The 26,322-nt window shown below is 43.5% G+C and overlaps 2 protein-coding genes across 3 annotated transcripts in view; both read left to right on the top strand.

Moving 5' to 3' along the window:
* LOC110527188 (collagen alpha-1(VIII) chain) overlaps positions 1–5,935 on the top strand; it is a 33,668-nt gene extending 27,733 nt beyond the window's left edge. For both annotated transcript variants that reach the window (XM_021608328.2, XM_036982521.1), the window contains exons 2-3: positions 721–1,099; positions 2,542–5,935. In XM_021608328.2, the coding sequence (XP_021464003.2) occupies positions 724–1,099; positions 2,542–4,490 (2,325 nt within the window). In that variant the 5' untranslated portion in view covers positions 721–723 and the 3' untranslated portion in view covers positions 4,491–5,935. The remainder of the gene's footprint in view (positions 1–720; positions 1,100–2,541) is intronic.
* A 3,533-nt stretch (positions 5,936–9,468) lies between these two features.
* On the top strand, positions 9,469–14,761 carry LOC110527189 (protein jagunal homolog 1-B). The gene is made up of 3 exons (XM_021608331.2): positions 9,469–9,602; positions 11,834–11,943; positions 12,604–14,761. Exons 2-3 carry the CDS (start codon positions 11,855–11,857, stop codon positions 13,067–13,069), a joined length of 555 nt encoding a protein of 184 aa, XP_021464006.1. The 5' UTR covers positions 9,469–9,602; positions 11,834–11,854; the 3' UTR covers positions 13,070–14,761.
* Positions 14,762–26,322: the final 11,561 nt, after the last annotated feature.

Here is a 26,322-nt window from a genome sequence, read left to right as displayed (position 1 = left end):
GGAGCTCGCTCTCATTTCCTACCCGCCCAGTAACTCAAAACACATCTCTTCATTAGAGCAGGAACTGATATCCACAACAACAAGGAGCTCGCTCTCATTTCCTACCCGCCCAGTAACTCAAAACCCCACCTCTGAATAAGAGTGTTGTGGTTTCAGAGCCAAAAATGTCTGCCCTTAAAGAGTGGCCTGGCTGTCCACCCTGGCAGTATTAAACTCAAATCCATGTGATTTAACTTGTCAGAATTATTCATTATCTGTTCCACAAAAAGATGGCTTTTAAAATGTTTCAGAGTACAGTATGATCAGAAAATTTGGGAGTCCCTCGCTGTGTATTTTCATATGTTTATAGTGCGCATCCTGAGTCCTCGCTACAAAATGTTAAATAGCACACTTATCTTAGCTCTCAGGATTCCGAGAAACTTCGGCAAGGGGTTATTGTACTGCCATACATTTTCTCTAATATATCTGTCAGAATACCTCTGTTTAACTCATTATATGGTCTTGAAAATCTCATCTGTTTAACTCATTCTATGGTCTTGAAAATCTCATCTGTTTAACTAATTCTATGGTCTTGAAAATCTCATCTGTTTAACTCATTCTATGATCTTGAAAATCTCATCTGTTTAACTCATTCTATGGTCTTGAAAATCTCATCTGCTTAACTCATTATATGGTCTTGAAAATCTCATTCTGCTGACCTGCCCTCTCTCTCTCCTATAGGACATGGCCAAGCCCCTCCCCTCTACTCATCTATTGGTGGTGGCACTCCAGCTGTGTCTAGTACTACGCCACCATGCCCGTGGGGCGGCATATTACGGGCACAAGCAGCCGCAGCACCCACAGCAGCACCTTCCCCAGCAGCACCAGCCCATGCAACAGATACCTCACATGCCCCTAGGGAACGGGTATGGGAATGGGAACGGGAACGGGAATGGGGACGGGCTGCCCAAGCAACAGTACGGGAAGGAAATGCCACAACATATGCCATACGGCAAAGAGATTCCATATGTGCTGCCACAGTATGGGCAAGAGCTTCCACAGATGCTTCCACAGATGCACGAACAACCCCAGATGCCACCCAATAAGGGCAAGGGAAAAGGTGAGATTTTAATAGATTGTGTACATCACAAAAATGTACACGCTTATAAAAAAATAGGTTATTTGTTTGTCCCCATAGGAGAACCCTTTTGGTTCTACATGGAACCAAAAAGGTTCTACTTGGAACTAAAAATGATTATTTAAAGGGTTCTCCTGTGGGGACAGCTAGAGAACCGTTTTTGGTTCTAGATAGCACCTTTTTTTCTAACAGTGTAGGCTAAACAATAGTATATTTGAACCATATTTAGATTTGAAATTGGATCATGGACATGGCCACCAATGTGGGTTTGAAGGGAAAGCCAACATGGACAGTATGGTACAACCAGAGGTTCATGGTGCAGTGCTGACATGAAACCATTACCCCGTCTCTGACATGTTAGTTCCATTCAAAACACCTCTCAACTGCTTTTCCAAGATTCTTCTCATCTGTCATAACATCCACAGGAAATCAGATCCAGCTCATGGGTTATAAAAGCATCCTTGACAAATCACATGCTAAGCAGGCAAAATACACTGTTGTTTACTCACTGTGTATGTCTGTACTGTGTTCTCCACATAGCTCATCCTAATATAGCTACTACTATACAAACCATTTTCCTTCCAAATGATATACTGTCTATACACACCACGTATTTATATTCTGGATTCTGACGCATGCTCATTCTAATATATCTACCACTGGATTGTTAATTGGACTCATTCTGCTATTTCTTGTTTAGATGTTTTATTATTTGTATTGTATTTGCGAGTCATTCTATTTCACTTTTGGAGCTAGCATCCTAACCATTTCGCAACACCTGCTATAACACCTGCACATCTTTGTAGGTGACCAATACACTTTGATTTGATATACGGCATATTGCAGATACTGTACACACTGAGAAAAAAGGTGCGATCTAGAACCTAAAAGGGTTCTTTGGCTGTCCCTATAGGAGAACCCTCTGAAGAACCTTTTTGGTTCCAGGTATGAACCTTTTTGGGTTCCATGTAGGACCTTTTCCACAGAGGGTTCTACATGGAACCAAAAAGTGTTTTCCCTGGAACAAAAAAGGGTTATCCTATGGGAACAGCCAAAGAACCCTTTTGGAAACCTTTTTTCTAAGAGTGTAAGACATTTCACATAAATGTGTATTTTGACTGTTTCAACAATCAAGCAAGGAATCAGAGAAGGCGGAAAGAAAGTATGTTCGATAACTAGGAAATGTAACATGCTTTTAACATCCACTATCAGCACCCTGTGTCCAAGGGGGACATTAAAGCCAGCTTTTGGCATTCATTTTCAAATATAATAATTTGGCCCATCATCTACGGATGAAGGTCCATTGGGCTTACCCCAATGTCCATGCATATTAATTGGTCATGTTCCTATGTGCTCAATGAGATACCTAAGTCACTAACTCCAGTCAGTAATTCATGATAAATGCTAATTGATGTCATCCACAGGTCAGTCATATCCCAGTAATGGGAAAGGCCTTGGAGGCCCACCACCTGATGATAGGGGACTACAGGGTCCTGGTCCTGAGGGGCCACCAGGAGCCCAAGGGCCTCCAGGACCACAGGGCCCTCCAGGGATGCTAGGTCAAGGGATACCCGGCCCCCATGGAAAACCAGGCCCTCCTGGTCCCCAAGGGTATCCTGGGATAGGGAAACCCGGAATGCCGGGAATGCCCGGTAAACCTGGTGGAGGCGGCCAGCCAGGTCCGAAGGGCGACCTTGGTCCTGGTGGTGATGTAGGACCAATGGGGATGCCTGGGGGGCCAGGTCTTCCAGGGCCACCAGGCCTGCCAGGCATCGGGAAGCCAGGGGGTCAGGGACTGCCTGGGCAGCCTGGGCCTCGAGGAGAGCCTGGACACAAGGGCATACCTGGACTGCCTGGTCTTCCTGGGCCCAAGGGAGACAAAGGGATTGGCTTGCCAGGATTGCCAGGTTTGAAAGGACCTGGTGGACCACCTGGGCCTCCTGGTCAAGGGGGTTTGCCAGGGGTTGGAAAACCAGGTCTGAATGGACTACCAGGATTGCCCGGGGGGGCAGGAAAACCAGGCCCACCTGGAGAAGGAGGACTTGCTGGTCCACCAGGTGAAGGAGGAGAACCAGGACCACCTGGGCTACCAGGTATTGGCAAGCCCGGGCAAGATGGTTTGCCAGGACAACCAGGGTTCCCAGGTGGTAAAGGAGAATCAGGCCCACCAGGTTTGCCAGGGGGCCCAGGCCTACCTGGTTACGGAAAGCCAGGATATCCTGGACCAAAAGGAGACAAAGGACATGGAGGTTTTCCTGGAGCTCCAGGCCCAAAAGGTGACAAAGGTCATGGAGGTCTCCCAGGGCAGGAAGGCCTTCCTGGACCCAACGGGCCACCGGGCCTGCCCGGTTCCATTGGGCCACCTGGGGGTCTTGGTTTCCCAGGTCCGAAGGGAGAAGGTGGCAATGGAGGGCCAAAGGGGCTGCCAGGTCCTAAAGGTGAGCCAGGGCCTCCAGGGCTTCCTGGACAGGGTGGGTATCCTGGAGAGGGTGGTCAACCAGGACCGAGAGGTATACCAGGGCCACTGGGTCCGAAAGGGGATAACGGCCACAAAGGGTTACCTGGCCTCCCTGGAGCTCCCGGAATGCCCGGTTCAAGGGGAGAAGGTGGAATGCCCGGAGAAAAAGGTCACCAGGGACCCAAGGGAATCCCTGGAAATTTTGGTCCAGGTGGGCCACTTGGTCCTCCCGGTCTTCCCGGGCCAAAAGGCGAGCTTGGTCCTCCAGGGAAACCTGGCTACCCCGGCGAAGGTAAACCTGGTGTTCCAGGCGCTTTAGGGCCCCAAGGGAAACCTGGCAACGGTGGACCCCCTGGTCAGCCTGGACAACCAGGACAACCTGGTCCCCCTGGCCCACCCGGACCCCCCACCCAACCACCTGGTCTTGGTGAAATCCTCCCTGAGCTGGGTCCTGGTCTGGACGGTCTTAAACAAGGCGGTTACAAGAAACCAAAGAATGGAGGGGACAGGAACGGCCTGGAGATGCCAGCATTCACGGCTCAGCTCACCAATCCTTTCCCCCCCGTAGGCTCCCCTGTTGTCTTCGACAAGCTCCTGTACAATGGCCATCAGGACTACAATCCCCAAACCGGCGTCTTCAGCTGTACCATACCGGGAATCTATTACTTTGCTTACCACGTCCACTGCAAAGGAGCGAATGTGTGGGTGGCGCTGGTCAAGAACAATGAGCCTGTGATGTACACATATGATGAGTACAAAAAGGGCAGCCTGGACCAGGCGTCAGGGAGTGCTGTGCTCCCCTTACAGCAAGGAGACACTGTGCATGTACAGCTTCCATCTGACCAGGCAGCAGGACTTTATGCCGGTCAATATGTCCACTCTTCATTCTCCGGATATTTATTGTACCCAATGTAAAGATCAACAACAAAAAGGGCATCCACACCACAACTCACTACATAGCTGTTTTATTAGTGTTTTATTCATTTAAAACTGTTGAAAACCTCAATAGTGACACATGATGACAACAGTGAAAACTACTACTCGGCTCAGAAGTATCCAATGAATGTGTGAGTGCTACAGCTATAGAATGTTTCTGCCTTTGTTTTGCAGTATTAGATGGGTGAGAAAAAAAACATAAATCAATCTCTCTGCAATACATTTCGTTTACCCCAGAAATTAATTTGGCAAAACCCTCAGAAAAATTGTTTGAGATGTCTGTATGTAGATATTCAGATAATTATGCAAATTACAATTTCTGTTGGTTAATAGGGGGTGGAAATGTTGCAAATGATTGAGAATACTGACTATCCCAGTTGTAGCAGTGTCATCCACCTCACGTGATTGACAGTGTTTATAGAGAAAACATGGTTGCTGACATGCTATGGCGCTACTGTGGATAGCAGCATATTAAAATGGAAACAATGTGTTATTTTTTTTATTAAAGAGAACTATTTTAGGATGGAATTATTACATTTGCCCAACATGTTCTTCTCCTTATGTGAATACATAGCATTCGTTTGTATTTTATATTTGCATATCAGATTTATGTTATGTGCACTCAGTATATCCGTTCTTAGCATTCCAACAGTCACAGCCATTATGACGCCACTAAAGGGCTAGCCGTCTACCGCAGCTTTCATAAGCAAGCATCAACGCATCAGCTTTATCTGTCATGCATACCTAATGTTAGTACACAATTATTCTTCAGAGGTAATTCTTCCATGTGTGGACTTTTCAGAAGACATTCTAATGTCTTTATTTCATGCCAGATTATACTTTTGGCATATAAGTAACACTGTTACATTCACAGTATGTTCCCCTTTAACAACATGATTTTCCTGATCCCATAGTTCCTCCACGACAGATTGATTTCTTTTTTATCATCAATTTATTCACGTTGTTCCAGATTATGCAGTAGTGTCTACCATTTTTATTTATTGATATCATATTTGGAAATGAGATTGTTTCATGGTTTGGAACCTAAAATAAAATTCAATTGATATGCAACATAGTGAAGACATTTATTTGTAAACTGCCCATTTCATCTGTTGTGCATTAATAAATAAATGAGTTATGGGAGTTTGAAGGTGTGTATAGTCAACATTTACAATATGCACATTAAGTTTAAAAGTCAACCACACTTCTCTAAGGTATGTGGCAGTATTCCTCTCTGTCATTTATTTGTTTAACTACTGATTTTGTCTGAAATTGTAAATGTGTATACCTGTTGAGACTGCCTTGAAGGAAAAAAGAAATGTTACCTGACAATGGTGCTAAACATATAACCAAATGAAGAACTTAGTATAATGTTTTTGGCACTATTGTTGTTTTTCTAAATAAAGATGAAGTGATTAAAACAATGTGTTGTCTTCTTTGATTGCTACTTGTTGCATTGGGCCTGCACACAAGCTGTGTTCACATTGGGCCTGCACACAAGCTGTGTTCACATTGGGCCTGCACACAAGCTGTGTTCACATTGGGCCTGCACACAAGCTGTGTTCACATTGGGCCTGCACACAAGCTGTGTTCACATTGGGCCTGCACACAAGCTGTGTTCACATTGGGCCTGCACACAAGCTATGTTCACATTGGGCCTGCACACAAGCTGTGTTCACATTGGGCCTGCACACAAGCTGTGTTCACATTGGGCCTGCACACAAGCTATGTTCACATTGGGCCTGCACACAAGCTGTGTTCACATTGGGCCTGCACACAAGCTGTGTTCACATTGGGCCTGCACACAAGCTGTGTTCACATTGGGCCTGCACACAAGCTGTGTTCACATTGGGCCTGCACACAAGCTGTGTTCACATTGGGCCTGCACACAAGCTGTGTTCACATTGGGCCTGCACACAAGCTGTGTTCACATTGGGCCTGCACACAAGCTGTGTTCACATTGGGCCTGCACACAAGCTGTGTTCACATTGGGCCTGCACACAAGCTGTGTTCACATTGGCAGTTTGAAGTGACTCAAATACTATGTATTTGTATATCAGATTTTAATGTATTATTTTTCCTGCCATCTGAACCGCTAAAAAGCACATGGAATCAGATATTTCAAACCACATTTCAAATCATCTTCATAGGTGGTATGAAATCAGATACAAATCTGAGTCCTGGCCATGCGACTTGAGTCTGAACTGTCAAATCTGAGTCCTGGCCATGCGACTTGAGTCTGAACAGTCTAATCTGAGTCCTGGCCATGCGACTTGAGTCTGAACTGTCTAATCTGAGTCCTGGCCATGCGACTTGAGTCTGAACTGTCTAATCTGAGTCCTGGCCATGCGACTTGAGTCTGAACTGTCTAATCTGAGTCCTGGCCATGCGACTTGAGTCTGAACTGTCTAATCTGAGTCCTGGCCATGCGACTTGAGTCTGAACTGTCAAATCTGAGTCCTGGCCATGCGACTTGAGTCTGAACTGTCTAATCTGAGTCCTGGCCATGCGATTTGAGTCTGAACTGTCTAATCTGAGTCCTGGCCATGCGACTTGAGTCTGAACTGTCTAATCTGAGTCCTGGCCATGCGACTTGAGTCTGAACTGTCAAATCTGAGTTCTGGCCATGCGACTTGAGTCTGAACTGTCTAATCTGAGTCCTGGCCATGCGACTTGAGTCTGAACTGTCTAATCTGAGTCCTGGCCATGCGACTTGAGTCTGAACTGTCTAATCTGAGTCCTGGCCATGCGACTTGAGTCTGAACTGTCTAATCTGAGTCCTGGCCATGCGACTTGAGTCTGAACTGTCTAATCTGAGTCCTGGCCATGCGACTTGAGTCTGAACTGTCTAATCTGAGTCCTGGCCATGCGACTTGAGTCTGAACTGTCAAATCTGAGTCCTGGCCATGCGACTTGAGTCTGAACTGTCAAATCTGAGTCCTGGCCATGCGACTTGAGTCTGAACTGTCAAATCTGAGTCCTGGCCATGCGACTTGAGTCTGAACTGTCTAATCTGAGTCCTGGCCATGCGACTTGAGTCTGAACTGTCTAATCTGAGTCCTGGCCATGCGACTTGAGTCTGAACTGTCTAATCTGAGTCCTGGCCATGCGACTTGAGTCTGAACTGTCTAATCTGAGTCCTGGCCATGCGACTTGAGTCTGAACTGTCTAATCTGAGTCCTGGCCATGCGACTTGAGTCTGAACTGTCTAATCTGAGTCCTGGCCATGCGACTTGAGTCTGAACTGTCAAATCTGAGTCCTGGCCATGCGACTTGAGTCTGAACTGTCAAATCTGAGTCCTGGCCATGCGACTTGAGTCTGAACTGTCAAATCTGAGTCCTGGCCATGCGACTTGAGTCTGAACTGTCAAATCTGAGTCCTGGCCATGCGACTTGAGTCTGAACTGTCAAATCTGAGTCCTGGCCATGCGACTTGAGTCTGAACTGTCAAATCTGACTTATTTGGCATATCTTGCTGCTTGCTGGCCACTCTGACAGTTTGACAGGAACATGTGGTAGCCAACTTGCTTGTTAATTGTTTACAAGCAAATTAGTGAATGTGCTACCTAGCGAGCTAGTTGCCTGCTATGGCTATCCAAAAAGGACTTGTTTTTAAAGTTGAATCATCTTATCCTTTGAGTTCTTACACTATGATTTTGAACATTTAAAGCAACTAGTAAACATCCATGGCAGGCATTGTTGTCACCTTACCCTGTTACATAACTTTTGAGCGATAGGAACCAGAGCACCACCACCAATCAGCCTACACCACAGCGCACACACCTGTCATTACTATGACAACTGCCATAGCCATGTCAGCAAATGACTGCTGTCTGAACATACACATATCCCATTTGGTCACTTGTAACTTACTGTTTGTACAGCCAATATTCCAAAACAAAACTGATTCGAGCATTAAGGCTTGCAGTGGTAACGAGGGTCCAACACATGCTATTGTTGGTTACTCACTGTTTTCAAAAAGATCATCATCATAATTTTTGTCAATACCTGTACAACACTGCATACACTCACAAAATTCAATATCATGCATTTGTTGCAAATGTTTACATAAAGAATCATTTATATTTGACAAACCACTAATTATGCATCTCTCATATATCATACAATACACTGCGGTGTTATAGGTGTCACATTTATGGGCAGGTTGCAGCAGTGTGCAGGAGGGATAATTCAAGATGTGGGAAGTGTGAAGGAGGACATGGGACAGAGCAATGTGTAGTTTCGATGGGAAAAAAAATGTGTGTCAACTGTGCCCATGTTGCGGAGAATTGGAGGTGTCCGGTGCGAGAGAGGAGGGTTGAGGTGGCCAGGGTCAGAGTGGTGCAGAAGATGTCCTATTATGAGGCAGTGAAGAAAGTAGAGGAGGGTGGATCAAGGGTAAGGGATTCTGAGAGGATCCCTGTGAATAGTAGATCTGTGCCAGAACAGAGGGATAGGCCAATGAGTGATATACTGTATGTTTCAGTAAGGTTGGCTCCTTAGCAATGGTTATCAACTGTACCATGGTGATGGAATGTAAAGTCACAGAAAATATATGTTGTGGTGGCAGCTGCAGAAAAGTACCTGGGGGTACGAGATTTAACTTCAGAAGAGTTACAGGGTGTGTTGAGTGGTAGTGTCCCGTCCTCTCAGGTCGTTGGCCTGGGGTAGAATCAGATACGGTTAAAGTAGTGAAATAAGGTGGTGGGTTTTAATGAGTTTAATAAGGTTAGTTGGTAGGGTAATTAAAAATATTTTTTTATTTTTCCCATTTCCCCTTTTCCAATTTTGTATCACAAAGTGTAATGGATTTATAATATTGTTCAATGGATTTATAAAAGTTCAATTAACAAACTTATTTCGAACCTCACGAAGAAGAAGAAGATCATAGCCTTTCGCAATGAGCGTTTCTGTTTCCAACTATAGTATAACTTTTTGGATTGTCCCCCACTACCCTCCGTTCAGTCATCTGTCCAATCACAGACTGAATAGTCAACACTTCCGTATTGCACATGTCTACGGGAGAAAGGAGGAATGTCCACCGAGTTTCGTCATTGAAAGTGTAACGACTACGGTTGTACTGATCATACAGTAAGTATTACATTAACGTATGTCTAGCAAACGAAACTTTAGCTGCAGTTTGTTCTTGCAAGGTGTCTATGCCAATGAGACTTAAGCTAGCAGTACCACTAAGTTGGCAAGCTGGCTAGTTTAGTACAAACAGCTGGTCGATTTAGAAACTGCATACTAATAGCTGATGATGCTAGCTAGCTTGGTAACTTTAAAATTGTCTGGGTGACTTTTTACATTTTGACTTGTAACGTTACATTGTCATGCATTTCCCCACTCACAGTCCAGGACGAACTGTGAGCATGCTTGTTTAGTTTACAAGCAGCAGGTCGTTTTAAAAACGACATACTAATAGCTGATGATGCTTGCTAGCTAACTAACTCTTGTCTTTAAAAAACTGTATTGGAATCAGGCCGGTTGAATGTTTTAACACAAGCGCCTCTGGGCTCTTTCTAAATATCCCACAGGGGGGATTTAAATATTTGACTTCCTAACTAGAAATCATCCTCGCCTGGCCTGGCGTTATCTGATAAGCCAGCAGAAGGGGACAGGAAAGCAGAGGGTAGCCAAGCTAGTGTTAATCCACATGCCCATCATCCTCATGTGTCCACTGTCAAGTTCACTGGGTAACCTTTAGGAAAACTAGGAGGATCAGCTATGCTTTGCACAAGTCATTTCTGTATTTATGCCTCAACTAATCTATTAGTCTAATGCATAGACCTTATTCACACAAGTCATAGACTGTTATCTGTACTACCGCACGGCAGGCTGTACCTACTGCCAACAGGACCCTGAACAGCTTCTACTCCTTAGCCATAAGACTGTTATCTGTACTACCGCACGGCAGGCGGTACCTACTGCCAACAGGACCCTGAACAGCTTCTACTCCTTAGCCATAAGACTGTTATCTGTACTACCGCACGGCAGGCGGTACCTCCTGCCAACAGGACCCTGAACAGCTTCTACTCCTTAGCCATAAGACTGTTATCTGTACTACCGCACGGCAGGCGGTACCTACTGCCAACAGGACCCTGAACAGCTTCTACTCCTTAGCCATAAGACTGTTATCTGTACTACCGCACGGCAGGCGGTACCTACTGCCAACAGGACCCTGAACAGCTTCTACTCCTTAGCCATAAGACTGTTATCTGTACTACCGCACGGCAGGCGGTACCTACTGCCAACAGGACCCTGAACAGCTTCTACTCCTTAGCCATAAGACTGTTATCTGTACTACCGCACGGCAGGCGGTACCTACTGCCAACAGGACCCTGAACAGCTTCTACTCCTTAGCCATAAGACTGTTTGTTATCTGTACTACCGCACGGCAGGCGGTACCTCCTGCCAACAGGACCCTGAACAGCATCTACCCCTTAGCCATAAGACTGTTAAATAGTAACCAAATAGCTACCTTTTGAGTCATCACATATGCTGCTGATACTGCTTATTATCTATCCTGTTGCCTAAACACTTTACCCCTACCTATATGTAAATATCTACCTCAATTACATTGACTTGGTACTGGTACTCAGTTTATATAGCCAAGTCATCGTTACTCAGTACTGGTACCCCATTATTTTGTCAGGTTGTAATTGACTCAGTACTGGTACCCCGTGTATATAGTCATGTTATCATTGACTCGGTACTGGTACTCTGTGTGTATATATGTAACCGATGTGAAATGGCTAGCTAGTTAGCGGTGGTGCGCGCTAATAGTGTTTCAATCGGTGACGTCACTCTCAGACCTTGAAGAAGTTGTTCCCCTTGCTCTGCAAGGGCTGAGGCTTTTGTGGAGCGATGGGTAATGATGCTTCGTGGGTGTCAGTTGTTGATGTGTGCAGAGGGTTCCTGGTTCGGGGACGGACAAAATTTATACTGTTACATATAGCTAAGTATCGTTACTCATTGTGTATTTATTCTTTGTTATCATCTTTCTGTTATTGTTCTATTTTTCTCTCTGCATTGTGGGAAGGGCCCGTAAGTAAGCATTTCACTGTTAGTCTACACCTGTTTACAGTGCATGTGACTAATGCAATTATTAATTCATTGGTATCGCTCATTTCATACAAATTGTATTAGTTCTGTTATTTTAAAGGCTAGTTGTCTAATGTAATTAGACTGCCATTAGGTTACAATGTCTTCGAGAGTGATAGCGAATGCTGTATACTTATCTGCAGTTGTGAAATAACTAATGAGCACTAATGAACACCTTAGAAAGCTCTAACACAATGAATGACATGTTTTACTTTGAGTTTTTTGGACAGGCGGTAACCATGGCTTCCCGAGCTGGACCTCGAGCTACTGGCACAGATGGAAGTGACTTTCAGCACCGCGAGAGAGTGGCCTCACACTACCAGATGAGGTTCGCTCTCATTGCAAAAATCTCTGAAGTTGGTGACTTTTATCTCCCTCACCAACTTTAAATATCTGCTATCTGAGCAGCTAACCGATCGCTGCAGCTGTACATAGTCCATCGGTATATAGCCCACCCAATTTACCTACCTCATCCCCATACTGTTTTTATTTTATTTACTTTTCTTCTCTTTTCCACACCAGTATCTCTACCTGCACATGTTCATCTAATCATTTATCACTCCAGTGTTAATCTGCCAAATTGTAATTATTCGCTCCTATGGCCTATTTATTGCCTACCTCCTCATGCCTTTTACACACAAAGTATATAGATTCTTTTTTTTCTACTGTTTTTGACTTGTTAATTGTTTACTCCATGTGTAACTCTGTGTTGTTGTCTGTTCACACTGCTATGCTTTATCTTGGCCAGGTCACAGTTGCAAATGAGAACTTGTTCTCAACTAGCCTACCTGGTTAAATAAAGGTGAAATAAAAATAACATTTGAATGTTTTTGCATTTTAGTCATTTAGCAGACGCTCTTATCCAGACCGGATTACAGGAGCGATTAGGGTTAAGTGCCTACATAAAAACAAGATGACAGGTTTTGTTCACAGTGACCCATTTGAAACATTACATGTTCTTGTGCTTCTCCTCTGTCTTTCTCATTAGTGTCGCCCTCAAGTCCGAGATCCGTAAGCTGAACATCGTCCATGTTCTGATCTGGCTCCTCTTAGCTGCCCAGGTGACAGTGAGCCAGCTGAACCTAGTGTCCCACAGTGTGGTGGCTGCTCCCTACCAGTGGGAGTACCCCTACTTGCTCAGTATCATCCCCTCCCTCTTCAGCTTCATGGCCCTGCCCAAAAACAACATCAGCTACCTGGTGATCTCCATGATCAGTGCCGGCCTCTTCTGCATAGCACCGCTCATCTACGGGGGCATGGAGATGTTCCCGGTGGCCCAGCAGCTGTACCGCCACGGCAAGGCCTACCGCTTCATCTTCGGCTTCTCTGCCGTGTCCGTCATGTACCTGGTGATGGTGATCGCGGTGCAGGTGCACGGCTGGCAGATCTACTACAGCAAGAAGCTGCTGGACGCCTGGTTCACCTCCACACAAGACAAGAAGAAGAAATTATGATAGAGGACTAAATTATTTAAACAACTGACAAGGAATGACTATTGCTGCCTGCCACTGTCTGACACCACTTCTAGGCCCATCTTCCATCTATATTTGAATTCTACATCCCCATCTCGCCATCCCTAATTGATAGTTGTAGGACTAATTGGAATACTCAGCAGGCTGTCCTGTCGTCTTCCTGGTAAACCCTCTAACCTCCATTATCTCATCTCCTGGCTCTGGAGCCTGTAGACTGATTAAGACTTGAGTTGTCTATCTGAGACTCCAGGGTTTAATGTTGACCCGTCCTGCTGCGTTAGAAACCCATCCTCTTATATCTCATCCTGATCTATGGAGCTGGCTGCCATAATCTGTCCTGCAAGGGATAGTACGCTAGTTACTGTACCTCCAGTCTTAGACATACGTTCTAATTATCGCTCCTTCCTCCACAAGTTTGCACTTGTTCACTGATTTGAAAGGAAATGACTGGAATAATAAATATGGTAGAAACTCTCACTAGACCAGGGATAGGCACCTTTGATGGGGTGGGGACCACAAAACATCTGAACTCATCATGCCGCAGTAGCTCGCGGGTCTACCTAACCTTGGGGCGGCAGGTAGCCTAGTGGTTAGAGCGTTGGATAAGTAACTGAAAGGTTGCAAGATCAAATCCCTGAGCTGACAAGGTAAAAATCTGTTGTTCTGCCTGTTGTTCTGTTCCTACGCTGTCATTGAAAATAAGAATTTGTTCTTAACTGACTTGCCTGGTTAAATAAATAAACTCATCCATACCCACACATCCAGTCAGAGCCGGCCCTAGCCTTTTGGGTGCCCCAAGTGGAATTTTGTGTGCACAAAGTTTTAGCGCCCCCCCCCCCCCCCCCCCCCCCCCCAATGACAATGGAGAGGAAAAAAGTATGTTTTAGAATTAATTTCCTGATATTCTACACAATTTGCCATGGCGAGGAGAGATTTTGTAACTTAACTAATTTCATGGAATTCTAATAATTTGCAATTGGGTGGAGAGAAATGTGCAGTTTTTCAGCTAATTTCTTGAAATTTCTCACCCAACTTTTTATTATGATATCTGAGTGAGAATGACCTTCCCCATTTGGTAATTCGACCATGATTACTACAAGTTTAGATCGCTGGCTAGACTATTTTACCAGTCTAAACAAATGTTTGCTGACATGGGCTAATTGAGTGACTATCAGAGACTAACATAACAAGAGAGAAACTGCTGATGCACAACCAAACATTGAAATTGCACCTTGTGTTTTCTTCTATTCTAACTTTCAACAAGTTATTGAACCCGACTGAGTTCCTCATTCTTTTCCTTTCATTTTTGGAAATGTATTTGCGGGCCTACACCAGACCAGCAGTTCACCATCCCTGCTATGGACAGTGCCTCTGCGAATCCAATGTTTTTAGATTTGTGGGTGAAATAGTGAACGAGTGTACACTTCAGGAGGCAGACGTTATAATTGGGACATACCCAAGACTAGATCAGGACATAATGTGGCCTTAAAGAGAGGAGCCATCCAGAGCTGAACGGAAAGGGTTAAGAGAAAGGCAAGAGCAGTGGTCAGATTGCATCCATATTGTTGTGTGCTGCTGTCAATGCACATTTTCATGTTGACAGTACTCAACAATTCAATTGTTTCTAAATGAGATGTACATTGTTAAATAACAATAAATGGCTATGCTGTAGCAGCTTTGCGTATGGGAGATTATTGAATGAATTACATGAATTAATAATGTCAATGTAAAGGCATCATTTGTCATCTCTGCAGTTGGGTTCATCTGTCTTATTACCATGGTTACTTAAGGAACAACTTCCTTTCATTGGAACAGTTTTCTCTTAGTATATGATGAGTTTTGTGTTACATGTACTTCAGCGTTGAACCCATGTCCTAGAGAAGTACACCTTCTAGTGGCCTCAAATTCTAATCCAGACCTCCAAGACAGTTATCACTTTTTATTCTAACCCTCGAATCAGGAGATCTAATTACACCTGCTCCAGTGGAAAAATGTTTTTCTGTTTACCAAAACATGTACTGTACCTTTCCAGCTGCAACAAATAATGTTTTGCAGAGAAGGGTAATGCTATTGGTTGACTGGTCCTCACAGTATTCATCCATGTGTATCTAATGTATTCATCCAGTCATGTCTGATCTATTTACCAAAAAATGTACTTTGTTGTCTTTACTGATCCTGTTGACAACGTGCGTTGTGTTGAAACCAATGTAAAGTACTGTCCCCTTAATTTCAATACTAAATCATTATCTGGTACCTGCATGTTAATGCAGACTCTGTAATAATAATAATATATGACCTTACTGATTTTACAATTTGGTTTATGAATTTTAAAGTTTGGTTTATAGTCAATGATTGAAGAATGTTTTGTCTGTGCTGTGACGGATACAGTTGTTGTGTCTTTGGCTATGCCGGATTAGGTGATATGACATGCTGTTCTATAAAATAATTTCTCTGTAATTAATATTACCTGATTTAAGATAATCAGCTAAATAATTACCTAGAAAGTCGGGGCACCACGAAATAATGTTTATAGAGCTGTTATCTTCCGAATAAACTCTTAAAGACCTGGTAATCCTTTATATCAATAGCAGTCAATATTTAATCGTTGTCTTATTCAGTCTCATCTGAAAGTTGTAAATTCTTGGTTATCTTCACGAATCCTGGCTAACAAGTTGAATCAGCAATACAAAATTTGGTTTATTTATTTACTAAATACCTAAATAATCTCACAGAATTACATCTACACAGAATGGATCATATTACAAATTATGTCAAAGAAAAACGTCCCTAGAGGACGGAACAGATATGACGGCTGGTTACACAAAGAAAGGGGGTTGGGTTTTGAATGAAAGAATGAAAGAGCGGGAAGATCGGGCTGTAGGCAGCTACTCTCGTAAATACAGAATCTTATGCATTCTAAATAACCGCCCATTTGGAAAAGGAAAATGCAATAAATATTTACTCTGAGCTTCGATCGGTTGGTGTCTGGTGGTAGAACGGATACTTGGTAGTACCGTCGTTGTGTGGTAGGACTGATACTCTGTCCTTCCTCTCCTAGCCCACGTCTACAGTTTCTGCGCTAACGCAATGGCTAGGAGGTATCACTTCTTTAGTGAATAAGAGTTCAAAGTTCATACCAAGTTGCCATACTTTAAGCTCATGCTATATTCTGGCTGGTATAGTCAAAATTCATCCTTCCGGCGTATAGGTCGTCACCTTCACATTGGAATTCGATGCTAATTTTGTTGGCTTAGTTCTGTAGGTGGTCTTTGTCATTTCAACATGGGGACCTCAAGTCCGCACGTCCTTGGAACTGAAAGTTACATTTTCATAAAGGGGCTTATATAGGGTTGGGAGAGAGGGCCGTGTTTCATAGTTTACAACCGATGTCTGTTCACATGGGCGGGGCCACTGACTTGAGCATAGTTCACTCATGAAAACCAATTCTCTCATTTAGAAGCTAATAAATACATTTGCAAAAATGTCTAAAAACCTCTTTTCGCTTTGTCATTATGGGGTATTGTTTTTACATTGATGAGGAAACAATTGTATTTATTCCATTTTAGAATAAGACTGTAAGGTAACAAAATGTGTAAAAGGTCAGGGGTCTGAATACTTTCCAAATACTCTGAATATGGCTGCATGCATGGGCTCCTGAGTGGCACAGAGGTCTAAGGCACTGCATCTCAGGTCTAGAGGCGTCATTACAAACCCTGGTTCGATTCCAGGCTGTCTCTGATTGGGAGTCACATAGGCCAGCGTACAGTGTCGTCCGGGATTGGCCGGGGTAGACCGTCGTTAGAAATAAGAATGAATTCTTAGCTCACTTGCCTAGTTAAATAAAATGCAAAACTACCAGGCAATAACAACATTCTCTCCTTTAGGACTGCCTGCGGTTGTGGTGGCCCTCACCTTAGGAATTAGTTACAGAGTGGATGATCCACTGGGTTACAGGCAGGAGGAATTGAGTCAATACTGTACTATACTACTCTATACTATACTGCTTCTCTGTATTATACTGTACTGCCCATAGGAAAACAATCTGTTGTTCACTCGGATATCCTCCAGATCTTTTGTGACTACCTAGAGCTTCTCAATTTGGAATCATTCTGTGACCATTTGTGTCTGGGTTATTGCTCCTAAAGTCCCCCTGGGAAAAATATTGAGATGTTAGAGACTTCTATGATACATATATAGGACACATGAATTGAATTGAGATTATCGTTTTAGCATTATTCGAGAAGTATGATCAGCAGAGGTCTCATCATTGTAAACCGTTGAGCTCATCCTTGCCTCTGTTATTTTAGAGGAGCAATAATGATAAGTTCCTGAGACAAGTTTGAGACTTTTATTAGTCTAATGATCTTTGTCTGAGGGGATCATTTCAGAAATGTCTAAGAAGTATGAGCCATAAAGGAGATCTCTACATTGTATGTGCATCCTCGTCTCATTTATTTCTCTTAAAATTACTACAGAAGCTATACATCAGCTTGATTAATGAGATGAGACAATTGATAATTTAATTTGTTAGCATTCATTTGCAGTATTAATGATTAGCTGTTCAAAACAAGAATGAAAACTGATACAGTTCAACAAATGTATTCAACAGTGCTTATTATATCAACAAAGCATCTCACTTTTCATTCCCATCCATCCTAATTTGCTGTAGGCAGTTAAGTAACAAAGTAACCTAGCTTTGAGAAAATACTTAGAATTCCGCTGACCTTCTTCCGGTCGAGGACTCGCTTCCTCTCGGGGATCTTGCCATGGCGTCCAAAGGCAAATGAATTGACACATTCTTCCACTGAGAAAAAACGGTCAAAAAGGATCTGAAACAGATGCAAGAAATCTTGCCTAGATGCCTGATGGATGGCAGCAAGGTGGAAGGATGAGAGGAACATGCCACTGTCAGGAAACAACTCTCGCTCGCCGGACAGCACCGATGGCTTTCTCTCCTGTAGCTCACAATGTTGCTCTCCAACGATGTGCAGCTCTCGGATCTGGACTGGGTCTGAGATGAGACAATAGCACATACAGTACATTCATTATTATTAGGCCCAATCACTCTTCCAAATGTAAAAAAAACCCCACCAGAAATGGGGTTGGAGAAGTTGTTCAAAATTATTTACAATTCAACTTCACAAAATAAAGTTTGATAGGTGACATGATATTAATTACTTACCTATACTCAAAATGACTTCCTCCACCCTTCCCTTGTCACACAGGATTTTTTTCAACCTCATACCTGCAACCATCACATAGCTGCCGTGCGGCTGGTGTGTGCTGTCCCACTGAGGCTGGTGCTTTCCATCCATTGGGGGCTGGTGAGTGCTGTCCCACAGGGGCTGGTGAATTCCATCCATTGGGGGCTGGTGAGTGCTGTCCCACTGGGGCTGGTGAATTCCATCCATTGGGGGCTGGTGAGTGCTGTCCCACAGGGGCTGGTGAATTCCATCCATTGGGGGCTGGTGAATGCTGTCCCACTGGGGCTGGTGAATTCCATCCATTGGGGGCTGGTGAGAGCTGTCCCACTGGGGCTGGTGAATTCCATCCATTGGGGGCTGGTGAGTGCTGTCCCACTGGGGCTGGTGAATTCCATCCATTGGGGGCTGGTGAGTGCTGTCCCACTGGGGCTAGGGGAAGATGTCCCTGATCTGCTGGTGGATGCTGTCTCACCAGGGTGGGTGTGTCCTGTCCCATAGGGGTTGGGGAATGCTGTCCAACTGGGGTTGGTGCATGCTGTTCAATTGGGGCTGGTTGATGCTGTCTCACCAGGGTGAGTGCATTGCCACCATAGAGATGGACAGGCTGTGTTTTGTCTGCAGAGAGTAGGTATTGATCTGACATCTTCACCGTGTTCAGACAGTGGGCTCCTCAATTATTACAGTGTCACTTGAACACTGAGCTTAAATGTTCAGATGTGGGTGACTGACATACTGTTGGTTGAGGTGGGAAGCCCTTCTCTTGCTTGTCCATATCTAAGAATCTGTCATTGTTTTTCTTTCAAACCTTTTTTTCAATCTGGTCTGGCTGCCCAGTGTATTCAACAGTGGCCTTGTAAAATCTGCCGTCTGACCACTTGGCTAGAATGGTTACTCCTGACCTAAGATCTTGCAGCTGTCTGATAGGAACTGCCTCTTCACCTAGAATATCAGATGTTTGGAAGATTTTTGCAGTGCATCCATTCTCAAACCTCACAAAAGCAAAATGTCCTGAAAGAGAAATTGAATACAAGGAGAGAAAATGTTAAAGCCCTATGTTACTCAAAAGATCACTGGTTGAGACACATGAAAAGAGACACATAAATGCACATCATATTCTCCTGGTGCTTATCCTACAGGTAGCAGACATTCATATGATTTCAGATTAGTGCAGTACGTACCAGAATGCTCATTTGGGTCCAATTCTGGAGACATATCCTACACTTTCTTTGTGGAAAACCTTTGTCTCTATGGAGGAAAATTCTTCTTAGCTGCAAACCCAGTTATAGCTATATTACTGTAACTACATGCAGCTGGCTGCTCAGAAATACAACAGCATGTTATCATTTTCCATTTTGATATAGCCCTGAAAATGATATATTACATATATTATTATTTCACCTTGGGGTACGAACATTTAATCGTTCACAGTGTATTCAGTTGATTATTATTCTTACCTTCTTTACTTAGCAAATTCAAACTATCTGCGGCAAGGATCTGCGTGGATCTGTGGATCACTCATCGTCAGCATCAGCAAAGCAATGACCCCAATCTTAATTCCAACCGTCTTTCACGTGGGTCTTTGACTGGCATCCAATCACATTTCAAGTAAAGTCATCCAATGAGTTATATGTTCTTTGAAATAAACGCGAAACAGGGTTGATTAGGTAGTTGCCAGGGAGCAAATACACGTTATATCAAATCAAATTTCTTTATATAGCCCTTCTTACATCAGCTGATATCTCAAAGTGCTGTACAGAAACCCAGCCTAAAACCCCAAACTGCAAGCAATGCAGATGTAGAAGCACGGTGGCTAGGAAAAACTCCCTAGAAAGGCCAAAACCTAGGAAGAAACCTAGAGAGGAACCAGACTATGAGGGGTGGCCAGTCCTCTTCTGGCTGTGCCGGGTGGAGATTATAACAGAACATGGCCAAGATGCCATAAATGACCAGCATGGTCAAATAATAATAATCACAGTGGTTGTTGAGGGTGCAGCAAGTCAGCACCTCAGGAGAAAATGTCAGTTGGCTTTTCATAGCCGATCATTAAGAGTATCTCTACCACTCCTGCTGTCTCTAGAGAGTTGAAAACAGCAGGTCTGGGACAGGTAGCACGTCCGGTGAAAAAGGTCAGGGTTCCATAGCCGCAGGCAGAACAGTTGAAACTGGAGCAGCAGCACTGCCAGGTGGACTGGGGATAGCAAGGAGTCATCATGCCAGGTAGTCCTGAGGCATGGTCCTAGGGCTCAGGTCCTCCGAGAGAGAGAAAGAAAGAGAGAAAGAGAATTAGAGAGAGCAAACTTAAATTCACACAGGACACCGGATAAGACAGGAGAAGTACTCCAGATATATCAAACTGACCCTAGCCCCCTGACACATAAACTACTGCAGCATAAATACTGGAGGCTGAGACAGGAGGGGTCAGGACACCGATGATACTACCCGGACAGGGCCAAACAAGAAGGATATAACCCCACCCACTTTGCCACAGCCCCCACACCACTAGAGGGATATCTTCAACCACCAACTTACCATCCTGAGACAAGGCCGAGTATAGCCCTCAAAGATCTCCGCCACGGCACAACCCAAGGGGGGGCGCCAACCCAGACAGGAAGATCACGTCAGTGACTCAACCCACTCAAGTGACGCACCCCTCCCAGAGACGGCATGGAAGAGCACCAGTAAGCCAGTGACTCAGCCCCTGTAATAGGGTTAGAGGCAGAGAATCCCAGTGGAAAGAGGGGAACCGGCCAGGCAGAGACAGCTAGGGCGGTTCGTTGCTCCAGAGTCTTTCCGTTCACCTTCACACTCCTGGGCCAGACTACACTCAATCATATGACCCACTGAAGAGATGAGTCTACGTCTCTCACATGGGTAGACAGACCGTTCCATAAACATGGTGCTCTATAGGAGAAAGCCCTGCCTCCAGCTGTTTGCTTAGAAATTTTAGGGACAATAAGGAGGCCTGCATCTTGTGACAGTAGCGTACGTGTAGGTATGTACGGCAGGACCAAATCGGAAAGATAGGTAGGAGCAAGCCCATGTAATGCTTTGTAGGTTAGCAGTAAAACCTTGAAATCAGCCCTTGCCTTAACAGGAAGCCAGTGTAGGGAGGCTAGCACGGGAGTAATATGATCACATTTTTTGGTTCTAGTCAGGATTCTAGCAGCCGTATTTAGCACTAACTGAAGTTTATTTAGTGCTTTATCCAGGTAGCCGGAAAGTAGAGCATTGCAGTAGTCTAACCTAGAAGTAACAAAAGCATGGATACATTTTTCTGCATAATTTTTGGACAGAAAGTTTCTGATTTTTGCAATGTTACGTAGATGGAAAAAAGCTGTCCTTGAAAAAGTCTTGATATGTTCGTCAAAAGAGAGATCAGGGTCCAGAGTAATGCCGAGGTCCTTCACAGTTTTATTTGAGACAACTGTACAACCATCAAGATTAATTGTCAGATTCAACAGAAGATCTTTGTTTCTTGGGACCTAGAACAAATATCTCTGTTTTGTCCGAGTTTAAAAGTAGAAAGTTTGCAGCCATCCACTTCCTTATGTCTGAAACACAGGCTTCTAGCGAGGGCAATTTTGGGGCTTCACCATGTTTCATTGAAATATGAAATATTGTTATATGATTTTGCCAGGGAGCTTGTACAAACTCACAGGGAAAAGTTGCATCAGTGTTTGCAAGAGCTAACTAAGTAAAATATAGTTATCTTTTTGTATTAGTAATGCAAGTTTATCACATAATATACTTCAGTCGAGACCCCCATGCATATTGAATTACAATATAACGTTTGCCTAGCTGGTAGCCTTAGTATTTCAGCATATGTGTGTACTGTATATAAGGGACAAAATTCCTAACAATTTAATTTGGTAATGCATATTAGTGTTGCATCTTGAATCTTTATAAGATGTATTAGGCCTACGAATCTTGATGATATTGTGTGAGTTGTGGCACTGGGCTAGCTGTAATTAATTGTATCTCTATTGAATAATATTGGAGACTCAAAATGACAAGACCAGAGCCTGGAAGCCGATGGAGAAGAAAGATGAATAAAGACAATTCTGGGCCACTTAAACGACCAAGACGGACTGCACACATCAGGACAGAACACGCCCGCCCCATCAGGGCAGAACACACCCGCCCCATCAGGGCAGAACACACCCGCCCCATCAGGACAGAACACACCCGCCCCATCAGGATGGATCGACGCACCAGCCCCATCAGGACAGAACACACCCTGCCTGGAGGACTTGATAACAGATAAGGGCAGAACACACCCGCTGCATTAGGACAGGACACACCCGCTTCATTAGGACAGCACGACGGATGAACAATATTTAAGTAAATTATATGTTCTTATTCCACTTCCTATATTTTATATTAGAACCCTCTTGTACTAGAAACATATTTGCATGAACATCTAATTTGCTTTTATCAAGTCTGTGTGTGTTATCTTGCAGTTAATACTGATACACTTGAGAGAGCATGCAACAGAACTGACTGGCCAGTGTTGGGCTAGCTAGGAACATCTGACCAATCACAGGATGCATGGTCAGTGCATGGGCAGAGTGTGGGGTGCATGTGGACAATCTGATTGGCTGAAGCCACGAGCTGGAGCTGATTATATCTCTCACATGAACTGTACTGTATTACCAGTATCAATGTGGGGCAATTGCTGTATGAAATGTTATAACTAATACTGTAAAAGCTTTTCCCTATTGTTGTAATAACATATTAAAACATGTAATGACGCATTCACTGACTGTTGTCTGCCTGGGCTTAACCATACAATTTTGGCTTGTACTCTGTGTTATACCCTCCCTCTCTCTCTGTTTCTCAATATACTAACTGCACGGGAAACCCCCACCAGGGTGGCGGAATAAGATAAAACACACTGACAACCCATAAATTACACTGCTCAAAACCCTTTGGGATGGGCTCCAAAGACAAAGAACTCTGTCGAGAACCAATGGGATACTGACACCAGGCTGGAGAGGACTGTCTATCACCTATGAACAACCAACCAGGAGCCAGGACTACTAGAATCTACCTACGTCATTTCAATGTATAAATGTACTGCCCAAATATGTTGTACCTCCTCTTTTTCCGAAAGCTCCCTAAGGGTTGGACGAATAGGAGCCGTGCTGCACGTTTGCCAGATATCATCATGTCTGAATAAACGGCCTTTAATATACCGTATCCGCCTTGTCCAGAGTCTCATCTTGGTCTTGTTTCTCCAATAACTAATCATTTACACTATCAATGTTTGTATTGCCTGCTTTTAACAATGGCAAAGAGCAATTTTAAAAGTTGTAAAAAACGAAAAGAATGATCCATTGTGTTGAAAGGTTTCTTGTTTACTTATGCCACCCACCATGTTTACTTTAAACCACAGAATTCAAATCAATGGCATCCTGTTTTGTCTGTCACATAGTCCCACTCTCTAACTCATTAATTTGACCTCTCAGTTGCGTGCTTGCTGCCAGCCTGGTGTTTCAAATCAAATCAAAGTTTATTTGTCATGTGTGCCAAATACAACAGGTGTACTTTACAGTGAAATGCTTACTTACAGGCTCTATCCAATAGTGCAAAAAAGGTATTAGGTGAACGAGGTGAAAGAAATAAAAACATCAGGGAAAAAAATAGTGAAAAATAACAGTATCGAGGCTATATACAGTAGCAAGGCTATAAAAATAGCGAGGCTACATACAGACAGTTAGTGGGGCTGATTGAGGTAGTATGTACATGTAGATATGGTTAAAGTGACTATGCATATATGATGAACAGAGAGTAGCAGTAGTGTAAAAGAGGGGTTGGCGGAGGGTGGCAGGACACAATGCAGGTAGCCCGGTTAGCCAATGTGCGGGAGCACTGGTTGGTCGGGCCAATTGAGGTAGTATGTACATGAATGTATAGTTAAAGTGACTATGCATACATGATAAACAGAGAGTAGCAGCAGCGTAAAAGAGGGCACACAATGCAAATAGTCCGGGTAGGCATTTGTTAACCTGTTCAGGAGTCTTATGGCTTGGGTGTAAAAACTGTTGAGAAGCCTTTTTGTCCTAGACTTGGCACTCCGGTACCGCTTGCCATGCTGTAGTAGAGAGAACAGTCTATGACTGGGGTGGCTGGGGTCTTTGACAATTTTTAGGGCCTTCTTCTGACACCGCCTGTTGTAGACGTCCAGGATGGCAGGCAGCTTAGCCCCAGTGATGTACTGGGCCGTAGGCCGAGCAATTGCCGTACCAGGCAGTGATGCAACCAGTCAGGATGCTCTCAATGTTGCAGCTGTAGAACCTTTTGAGGATCTCAGGACCCATGCCAAATCTTTTTAGTTTCCTGAGGGGGAATAGGCTTTGTCGTGCCCTCTTCACGACTGTCTTGGTGTGTTTGGACCATTCTAGTTTGTTGGTGATGTGGACACCAAGGAACTTGAAGCTCTCAACCTGCTCCATTACAGCCCTGTCGACGAAAATGGGGGCATGCTCAGGTCCTCCTTTTCCTGTAGTCCACAATCATCTCCTTAGTCTTAGTTTATAGTGCAGTCTGTACTTTTTATCTTTGTGTTTATAGTGTAGTCTGTAGTTTTTAGCCTGGTGTTTATAGTGCAGTCTGTACTTTTTATCTTGGTGTTTATAGTGTAGTCCGTAGTTTTTAGCCTGGTGTTTATAGTGTAGTCTGTAGTTTTTTAGCCTGGTGTTTATAGTGTAGTCTGTAGTTTTTAGCCTGGTGTTTATAGTGTAGTCTGTAGTTTTTATACTGGTGTTTATAGTGTAGTCTGTAGTTTTTAGCCTGGTGTTTATAGTGTAGTCTGTAGTTTTTATCTTGGTGTTTATAGTGTAGTCTGTAGTTTTTAGCCTGGTGTTTATAGTGTAGTCTGTAGTTTTTAGCCTGGTGTTTATAGTGCAGTCTGTACTTTTTATCTTGGTGTTTATAGTGTAGTCTGTAGTTTTTAGCCTGGTGTTTATAGTGTAGTCTGTAGTTTTTTAGCCTGGTGTTTATAGTGCCGTCTGTAGTTTTTAGCCTGGTGTTTATAGTGTAGTCTGTAGTTTTTAGCCTGGTGTTTATAGTGTAGTCTGTACTTTTTATCTTGGTGTTTATAGTGTAGTCTGTAGTTTTTAGCCTGGTGTTTATAGTGTAGTCTGTAGTTTTTAGCCTGGTGTTTATAGTGTAGTCTGTAGTTTTTATACTGGTGTTTATAGTGTAGTCTGTACTTTTAATATTGGTGTTTATAGTGTAGTCTGTAGTTTTTAGCCTGTTGTTTATAGTGTAGTCTGTAGTTTTTAGCCTGGTGTTTATAGTGTAGTCTGTAGTTTTTTAGCCTGGTGTTTATAGTGCCGTCTGTAGTTTTTAGCCTGGTGTTTATAGTGTAGTCTGTACTTTTTATCTTGGTGTTTATAGTGCAGTCTGTAGTTTTTAGCCTGGTGTTTATAGTGTAGTCTGTAGTTTTTAGCCTGGTGTTTATAGTGTAGTCTATAGTTTTTATCTTGGTGTTTATAGTGCAGTCTGTACTTTTTATCTTGGTGTTTATAGTGTAGTCTGTAGTTTTTAGCCTGGTGTTTATAGTGTAGTCTATAGTTTTTATCTTGGTGTTTATAGTGCAGTCTGTACTTTTTATCTTGGTGTTTATAGTGTAGTCTGTAGTTTTTAGCCTGGTGTTTATAGTGTAGTCTATAGTTTTTATCTTGGTGTTTATAGTGCAGTCTGTACTTTTTATCTTGGTGTTTATAGTGTAGTCTGTAGTTTTTATCTTGGTGTTTATAGTGTAGTCTGTAGTTTTTAGCCTGGTGTTTATAGTGCCGTCTGTAGTTTTTAGCCTAGTGTTTATAGTGCCGTCTGTAGTTTTTAGCCTGGTGTTTATAGTGTAGTCTGTAGTTTTTAGCCTGGTGTTTATAGTGTAGTCTATAGTTTTTAGCCTGGTGTTTATAGTGCCGTCTGTAGTTTTTAGCCTGGTGTTTATAGTGTAGTCTATAGTTTTTAGCCTGGTGTTTATAGTGCAGTCTGTAGTTTTTAGCCTGGTGTTTATAGTGT

This window comes from Oncorhynchus mykiss, chromosome 7 (genome assembly GCF_013265735.2).
Source record: "Oncorhynchus mykiss isolate Arlee chromosome 7, USDA_OmykA_1.1, whole genome shotgun sequence".
In the NCBI taxonomy this organism is placed as follows: domain Eukaryota; kingdom Metazoa; phylum Chordata; class Actinopteri; order Salmoniformes; family Salmonidae; genus Oncorhynchus; species Oncorhynchus mykiss.
The sequence above is the reverse complement of the archived record's forward strand: the minus strand, read 5'-3'. Positions and strand labels throughout refer to the sequence as shown.

What these genes read in the sequence shown, in the direction of transcription:
- LOC110527189 (XM_021608331.2), top strand. Translation starts at nt 11,855, where the DNA reads ATGGCTTCCCGAGCTGGACCTCGAGCTACTGGCACAGATGGAAGTGAC. An exon ending in GCCTCACACTACCAGATGAG is followed by an intron (nt 11,944 to 12,603) that starts GTTCGCTCTCAT and finishes CTTTCTCATTAG; the next exon opens with TGTCGCCCTCAAGTCCGAGA.